At 30.4% G+C, this 9,573-nt stretch overlaps 1 protein-coding gene across 1 annotated transcript; it reads right to left on the bottom strand.

The window, feature by feature from the left end:
* Positions 1–421: 421 nt before the first annotated feature.
* Positions 422–3,362, bottom strand: LOC119684566 (5-hydroxytryptamine receptor 1-like). Its single transcript, XM_038098628.1, has one exon. It carries the CDS (start codon positions 2,414–2,416, stop codon positions 599–601), a length of 1,818 nt encoding a protein of 605 aa, XP_037954556.1. The 5' UTR covers positions 2,417–3,362; the 3' UTR covers positions 422–598.
* Between the last annotated feature and the right edge of the window lie 6,211 nt (positions 3,363–9,573).

Here is a 9,573-nt window from a genome sequence, read left to right as displayed (position 1 = left end):
TGAAATAAAAAAATTTACCTATAAAGTTATTGCATTAGTTGACATTGTATTTAACAAGTCATAATATAACTGGCTTAATTACTTACTAATGCTAATGAGTGTAATGAGTTGGTGTTAGTGTATCTGTGTGCATGATTTATTAACTTGTACAGGTGCCAGCTAGTCAGATAATTCATGTTTCCTAAAGCTCTAATTTATGATAATAATTACAACACTTATAAGTTAAATAGTCACTACGATAACTATTTTTACCTTTAGGAATACAAACGAAAAATATCAAAATTTACATTAATTATATTTAGTAACATTACAGTAATTGTCTATAATATTTACTTAGTTCATATATTTAAAATTCATTTTTTATATTTTCAATAATTAAATAATTTAGTTAAATATTTTTTTTATATTTTTCACACTTAAAATTTATTCAGTAAAACACAGTTCATTACAACGTTCTGTAGTATTAGAGATACGGTGAGAATTAATTTAATTTTTAATTTGAATAGATTTGCTCTATGCTTCAGTTCGCTAGCGTATACACATAAATAAATTGGAAGTGTTAATAAGCAAGAGCGGTCATCTTACAGTCCACCTAATTTCAGAGAAAACTCTCCCTGGCACCGTGTCTTTCCTCTCCCAACATAACACGCTGCGATGGTGGCTCGCCATAATGATCCTGATAGTAATTCTCGCGCATCATGGTATTCAGACTGGAACAACGAAAATATAGAATTTCCTGAAAAGGTTTGCGGAAGTCTCTATTCAGTGTTGCATATATTATCGGATTCAGTAGCGAGTTTGCATAGCCTAACCAAAGAAATAATGAGGAAAGTGACTGTGGCACATGCACAGTCTCTGATTCAACAAATGGTCTTATAAGAGCCAAAATAAAAAATGGCAGCCAACAAATCGTAAACGCCGACATTATAATACCTAATGTAGTCGAAGCCTTCTTCTCTTTAGCTAACTGAAAGCGTAGTTTCTTTTGGTGTGGCGAACCCAACAAGCCACTTGAGCCACTAACACCTCCACCACTACCGCCACCATGTACACTTAACCCACCACATGTTGAATATGTAAGTGAAGTATTGCCATAGCTACTATGTCTTTGACCATTGCCACTTCCCAGATCAGTTGCACCTGGTGGTGAACCCGTACCATTCAGTGCATGTTGTAGATGTGTTTGAGCACGTTTCTCTTCCAAGACAATACGACGAGCAGCACGAAATATTTGATAATACACGAATAGCATTACTGACAATGGTATGTAAAAGGAACCGAGTGTTGCATATATTTGATATGCGAAATTTTGGCAAACAGTACATATTGGTTCACCATTTTCATCAACATGCTCATTGCCAAGTATCAGCAATGGTGGCAAGGATATACAGGCAGCTGCTAGCCAAACCAATGCCACACACAGCATCATGCGTCTTGGTGTACGCTTAACACCATATTCCAGTGGTTTCGTTATGGCTAAATAACGGTCCACTGAAATGGCACATAAATTGAGTATGGACGCTGTGCAGCACAGCACATCAAATGATACCCAAATGTCACACAACAGCGTACCAAAGTTCCATTTCTCCAACACTTCGTAGAGTAGCGCAATTGGCATTACCAAAACTGCGACACATAAATCAGAAAGTGCTAACGATACCAGCAAGTAGTTGCACGGTCGTCGCAATTTACGCACCATACACACAGCAATACAGACCAGCACATTGCCCACAACTGTGCCCAATATGACGAACAGGAGTACAATGCTAACAATTATGGCATGCAGTGGTGGTATCGCAAATTCACCTTCCGTCTCCGTTTCCGGCGGTGCAAGAGTGTGGTTTGTAGGTGTATTGCCGAGTGCATCATAATTGTTAATTGCGGCATAGGTGACTGCTGTTGAGGTACCAGTACCAGTGCCTGTGCCTGTGCCAGTGGCTGTGCCAATGATTGTGCCGGCAACAGTGTTGGGTGGCGGTGCAACACTGCTGTAAGCGTTGGCAGTGTCATTGATGACGGTGGTGATGGCGGACTGTATAGCGCTCGAATTGCTGAACTCTTGACTTGAGGCAGTCGTATCCAGCACTAAAGCGGCAAGTTGATACGTTTGTAGATTTGCTGCTACCGTGTCAAGTACACGTGTACCTGTTGTTGTTGTCACAGCAGCAGATGCAATAGCTATGAAACTACTAAGCAGAAATATAAAGAAACACAGCACTGTGGCCTGTTGGATTGAGCGCACTAGATGACGCACTTTTGAGATCAGTTTGATTGAGTTGGGCTTTTTACGATAGCAGCGTGACGAGAGATTTTCGTTTGTTGAAAGTAGATATAGAGTCCCCGAAGCAAATGTTGATACACTAGCAATTTGGTTTTTGTAGTTGTTAAAGTTAATGAGTGAAGCCATATAAATCATAAGAAGTCTCAATCGAGTTAAGGAAGGGGGAGGTGTACTATGAATATTTTTCTTACAAAATGTTTGATGTGTCTATATGTTTTGTCTATATGTTCGGTATGTTCGGTCTGTTCGGTCTCTATATATATGATGATGTGTGTTCACTACTCTCATAAGATGGGGGCATAAACTAAATGTGTTTTGAGATTTTTAAGCCCCCATCGTAATAACTATAATCTTTGCAATTTCCCTACTTGAATTTATGCAAATATCAATTCTTCTTCTTAGGCTTATACTTTTATTTATATGTGAATTTATTCTTCTTGTTCTACTTGTTTTGAGTAAATGCTCACGTTTGTTTGCTTTAAATGTGTCAAATTGTCTATAATTTATAACTTTGTGCCTCTTGCTTTTGCAATCCATTTATTTAAGTATTTCGTTTCTCACTGTCAGTTGTATCTTTCCAGCAGTTAACGTCTGTGTTTTATATGAATTACTTTAATCTGTGATATTGACCTTTTATCATCATGTAAGCTATTTGCTTCTCTCCTCTTCAGCTTTCATTCAGTTGAGGATTGTATTTGTTCTAATTTTTCTCTTTATTTTATGGTTTTATTTATGGTTGCGATTTGTGTTAATAATATCGTCATTAATCATCATTTTACGCCTTACCGCCCGACATGTCATATACACTTCACATGTAGGCGTTTCAACTTTGACTTCAACGAGCACGCCTCGCTCGGTTTACTTAAGATTTCCGGTAAGATTTTTTGTGTTCCATCATCAAATATTTGCTTTTTGTTTCAGTGATGATTTGTTATTTTGATGTTTATTGTATATTTTTCCATGACTTTTAGCCTCTACAAATATTGTTCAATAATTTTGTTGAATTAGGCGAATTAGTTTGCTATTTTGAAACCTTTGACTTGACTATTCACACAGAACTTAAACTGGAAATTTGCAATGATTGTCGTCATTCTGCAAAGAAAAATATAAACAAAAATTGATTTCAGAAAAAGTTTCTATTATAAATATATAATATGAATAAAAAACTAAAAGTAATATTTAATTATAATATTAGTTGAAGGTTATAAAAAATGTAACGAATAGAATTTGTGACCATCGTAAACTGGGGATTTTGATTAAGTTTACAAGCATACCAGTAATAATTAATATTAATTGGTTAATTAACCAACAAACATATATATTATGGCAAAATAAGTATGAGTCAACTGTATGCCTTAATCTAAAAACGGAAAAGTAGATACAATCTTTGGAAAAAATAAACAATAAACAAGTATTGCACTCCGTTTTTGTTATATTTTTTTTTTTCAGATATCTATAACCATTTATTAAATAATATATATTTCCACTTTATCAAGATACTCAAAAGCTTAACATATCACAGCCTCAATAAAGTAATTACGTTGCTGATAGCGAAGTTGATATAATTTAGTTAATTTCGTTTAACAAACCTTTGGTGTAATTATATTAATCTAGTTCTTCAGTTACGCACTGCCCAATAGAATTTTGTGAAGTAATCCTCAACAAGTTTCGAAATTGGCAAAATCGATTTAATATCTCTCTCTATTTAGCATACGACCCACTATAAACGTACCAATAAATTATTAATAGAAATTATGCACCATTTTTTAAGTTCTGATTTGTATATAGATTTGATTCTATACATTAGATAAGGAACGGTCATCTTAAGGCCAATTTATTTCTATTTCTAAATCAGATCAAAGAGGAATAATCACAAACAATAAAGATCTCAGATGCCTCCTTAAGCAGAGGCGACATGCTATGTCTTCAGAGAAACTCATCTGGTCGTTACGGTAACATAGGCCATGGTGTCCGATGATCCAATTATAGTTGCACAAACGAACCAGCTCTATAGGCAGACGTTCATATGAAATGTTGCATTTGTAACCATTTTTTCAAGTTACAAGACATCTTTTTAATCAGAGACTCAGAGCGGTTGTGGTTCACTCTTCATAGACTAAGAGTGACTTTTAATTCATTTGGAATGTGGAATTTTTAATATATTACTTAGTTGGTACAATACAGCTATTTAGATTTTTATTCTCGTTAATCTATAGTTTCTTTCATAATTGGTTTTCATATAAGTTTGAATTTAGTTTCTATATGAATTTCTAATTACCTTTGGAGTCATAAGAAATCACTTATTACTATATTATATTACTTTCAGTTAACTTTGGCTCTATGGATCATAAGGTTGTGTTTAATTTATATTATCTTTAATTAACTTTAATCTTAGAAATCATGTAGATATTATTTATGTTGAAGCTATTTGAACCAGTGCACTTGAGCACTTTTACTCTTTCTTAACTCGAAGTATTTTCAAAACCTCTCTTTACGCCTTCACTGGATTATTGTTTATCACTTCATCAGACTAAGCAATAATTGATCTCAGATCTTCATACCACCCCAAAGAGCCTGTAACCATTCTGAGATTTGATAACGCGATGTTGGTAAGTCTGTCAGTTTTCGCAAATAATTTCAGGGCTCTATTCTTTATATATTTTTTGATCGGATCAATCTTGAGGTCCCTGAGGATGTTATTCGTTTTGTAGTACCCTGATACTTTGAAAAGTCTTCTCAGAGCCTGGTTTTGTGCAATTTCTAGCTGGCGAATAGTAGTGTTTGAAGCTTTGCTAAACGCTACACATCCATATAGAAGTGACGGACGAATTATTTGGTTAAAAGTATATCAGTTTCCTGTTCTTAGTATTAAACAGTCATTCAAGAAACACGAGGTAGTTATTATATTAAATTCAGTTAAGAAATTTTGCTGTAAGGCTCATAAGGAAATCCTTATACTCTATTTGCTTTTTAGATAGTCTTATTAGCAAGAAGTTCAATTGTGTTGAGCTCTTATATGTAAATTAAATTTATATAGATTTCTTGCTTCATTTTAAAGTACTTATGCTGTTTGGAATATTTTGTAGTCTATCTTAGTTGTTTAGCACATTATCTGTAATCCGGGTTGTGGGATTGGAATATAAAATATAGGGACTTATTTTGTAAATAATATCTAAGTTGTGTGATTGAAATGAAAAACATATTGGTTTGATTTGCATTTGATCTCTAATACGTTATGAGCTTCGATTGACAGATTTAATTTCATATATTTAGTTGCTGCTTAAAATTATTTTTTTTAAAGAGTTTACTATACAGGAGTAAGTGGTTTTATTGTGATTTAATAAGATAAAACTGTACAAGACTAAATTAGTTTATAGCGCAATGCAATGATGTCTTCCTCCAACGTTGTGTATAACTTAATTGCATTTATAGTTCATATTAAATCTGTAAATATTTGTAAGCTTACAATATTTTTAAGTGCCATTTATAATATAATTTCATTTAATTTGTTAATTAATAATTTAATTACATAGACTTAAAAGTGAATGTAAAACTTAATGACCACAAATTCATATCTTCTATTATAATTAATTTTAATATTTATTTGTACAAAATTTATTTTGTTTTTTTAATACTAATTGAGCTATAAAAATAAATTGAATGTTTAATACAAATTTGCTTAACTAATGTTCTAAAATGTATATGTTTGAAAAAATTTAATAATTTTTTTATATCTTTACTTTTCAACAGAAATTTAATGTGGCATATTTTTAATAAATATTTTTTTTCCATAAAAAATTGGTCATTTAACCAATTTTTGCGCTTTTCGACTTTTGTTCCGAATTTAAAAACTCATCGCTCGTATTATATTAATTATTGTTTAGAACCCAAGCAAAAATAAAATGAATTGAAATAAAAATGCTGGAGAAATTATTTTAAAACCGCATAAATGTGTTGCTTTTCATATATTTGAAATGTTTGTTTTTTTAAATAATTTCAATTTATTTTGAAATAATATATAAATTTATGTATTTATTTAATTTAAAAAGTATTTTTTGCGGCATGCGGTTTTTAAGTGTACATTTTTATAGCACACAACGATATTAAGTACAAAAGCAAAATTGAAATAAAAAACCTCAAATTGTGGAAAATGCCGCTTCATACTTCAGTGTTTAATGGACGCCATTCACTGTTCATTCAGTTAGTTAGTATATATGTTAGATAGTATGTATGTAGACACATCTATATATACAGTATATTTTATCTATTGTTATGTATAGGTACTCGTATTTGCTTATTTTGCTTATTTATGTATTTTAGTCCACCATGTGTGGTGGCACAGTGAGGTGACAGTGCGGCTTGGCAGCACGGCACCAAATTCATTATGTCCACAGTTCCTCCAAATGGGAAATGGAAAAAAATTACTATGTGGGCGTGTAATGCGGTCGATGTCTGTTCGATTCATAATGAAAATATATTCACTGTACTTGAATTTTTAGTACAAAATTTTGTTTATTTCATATTTTTATTTTTCAAAAATATCTCGAAATTTTTTTCTTTACAAAAAGAAAAAAAAAATGTGTATAAAATAAAATTTTTTAATTCCATCAATGAATAAAAAACGAAGAATTTTTTTTTTTAAAACATATTAAAAGCATTGAACTATGTATGTATTAATATACGAATATCACAAAATAAGCTAAAAATATCGAAATATATCATTTATTGCTCTACATTTTTTTTAGTCATTGAATAAAAAACTTTCAATTTAGTTTGTTTAATGCAAATAATATTTATTAATTATTTTTTATTAACTCTAATAAATATTTAAATAATTTTAATTCAGTGCTTTCACATTTTTTCTATAAACAATAAGAGTAGTTAATTCGGCGCTTAATGCTTTAATTTATTTTTAATTTCCTACTCAAATTTTTTTTTATTCATTATTTTACTATTTTTATCCTTTTAACTACACAGTTTATGAAATATTTAATTGAAAAATTAAAAAAATTTTAAAAATGCTATTAAGTGCTCGACAGCATTTTTTTTCTAATGTTAATTGCAGAAAGTTTCCATTTGCATTTTAGTTTATGGAAAAGGAAAACATTGGAAAAACTGAAATGCAAAAATGAGGAAAAATAAAAAAGTAAAGTGGAAAATTGAAAAAACGATATAAGAAAGTAGAAAGAGTGAAAGAAAGAGATATAAGAAAGACAAAGAAAGAGTGAAATGTGTAAAATTTAATTAAAATTTTCTTCTTCTTTAAAATATACTAAAATTTATGAGGATTTGATATTTGTGTAAGGACATCAACACCATAATTATGTTATGCCAAATAAGTTGTAAGGAATCAGTTGAAAAGATTTTATTTTTATTACTCTCAATTAACTGCAAGGTTTCTTCAAAACCCGTAGAGAGGGTTTGACTGGATTATTGTTTATCTCTTCATCGGACTAAGCAATAATTGACTTCAAATCTGCATACCTCCCCGAAAAGCCTGTAACCATTCTAAGATTCGATAACGCGGTGTTGGTAAGCTTGTCAGTTTTCGTAAATAATTTCAAGACGCTATCCTAAATGTATTTTTTGATCGGATCAATCTTGAGATCCCTGAGCATGTCATTCGTCCTAATGTACATGATACCTTGAAAAGTCTTCTCAGAGCCTGGCTTTGTGTAATTTCTAGCTGGCGAATAGTAAATATTTTAATGTTACAGTATTTCAAAAATTGCAATATCACTTAACTTATAAAAATATTAATTACTATATTTTTCATTAAAGGTAACAACAAAAACATTAGTGAACAAATATCACAAATAAATGTTGAAAGAGCAGACAATTATTTTCACGTGGCTTCTTTACTATAGAGCAGACTAAGATATCTATGAGTCTAAAAAAAGGGTATTAGAGTCATTAATAATTTTTGCTATGAAATAAAAAGTGACATAAAATAATTTTAAAAAAATAATTTTAAAATTTTTTATTTCGTGCCTTATTGTTGTGAAAGCCATTTATTAAATTTATAACAATAACAGTTTTTTGCAATATAAGACTTGGCACAAAGTTCCTCTTAAGAAAAAGTTTTGATAGTTGCATTAAGGAAGTTTGTAGATGAAATTTCAAGTACCGAAATACTCTTGAAGTTGGAAAATACTCTTTTCTTTCTTTGTTGGAAAATTTTATTGTCATTTCTGTTCAAGTATTTAAAATAATGATAGAAAAAATTTAAAGCAAATATTTTAAATAAATAATACTGTCATATTGTCAGAAATAGTAATTGTTGAAAAAAAAAGCTTTAAATAATTTCTGACTATACTTGTTATATTTATTTATTTGTGTCTATAATAGGATATTAAAAGTATTTCGTATTATTTATTCAAATAATTTATGCTTAAAATTTAGCTCACTAATATCAAAACAAATCGCTAAACGAACAAATGGATAGATAGATAAATAAGTGAATGAGTAGAGGGTCAACGCTTTAACGATTGGTGATTTTGTTCATATGACTTCCAATATCTATCATACCAACTTACACAGCTATATAGTTACATCCAATAAAAACTTTGTACCTAATAGTATAAAGTGATTAAGTAGACTTCAATAAGTCATAATTAGTTATTCGCAAATATATTCGCAATATGTATATAAACATGTGAACCTAGTAGCATCTGAATTCCTGTCCTTTTATATTTAAATCCATGTTTATTTATTTTATTAATGCTTCTATCATGCAAGCCGAATGATACTCTATATAATGCAGATGAGATTGGAAATGAGAGAATGTATGTATTAATGAGATCACGTACCCAAAATCATCCAACAAAAGAAGTATCTTGATACAAGACAATCGAACTCTAACGACACATAATAGGGTTAAATGCCTATATAGATTACTTTAGTAGGTATATTTGCGAATCATAGAGTATCGACTTAGATAGAGATTTGAGATCTCATCAATACCAGGTCGTATTAAAGATCACTAATTTTTTTTTAAATGTGGTTTTAAGCTTGATCTTAGAGGAATTTGAAAACAGTCCCTATAAGATATCCTTCTCATACTATAAAGGAGGTTTTTTTAAAATTAACTGAAATAAATATATGCAAAGTATTGTAGAAATTTAAATAACAGCTTTTAAGCTTTTAATATATAACATGAAAAATATTTTAATAATCTTACATTCGTGATATTTATTTGTTATTTGCATTTAGATTTTTTATTAAGCTTCATATAACATATTTTAACGCCTGGTAGCATATTTTAATTTTAGTGGCACATTTATTTTCCGCTT

The sequence above is a fragment of the Teleopsis dalmanni genome, chromosome 2 (genome assembly GCF_002237135.1).
Source record: "Teleopsis dalmanni isolate 2A chromosome 2, ASM223713v2, whole genome shotgun sequence".
Classification (NCBI taxonomy): Eukaryota; Metazoa; Arthropoda; class Insecta; order Diptera; family Diopsidae; genus Teleopsis; species Teleopsis dalmanni.
This window is presented reverse-complemented; position numbering and strand designations above follow the sequence as displayed.

What these genes read in the sequence shown, in the direction of transcription:
- LOC119684566 (XM_038098628.1), bottom strand. Translation starts at nt 2,416, where the DNA reads ATGATTTATATGGCTTCACTCATTAACTTTAACAACTACAAAAACCAA.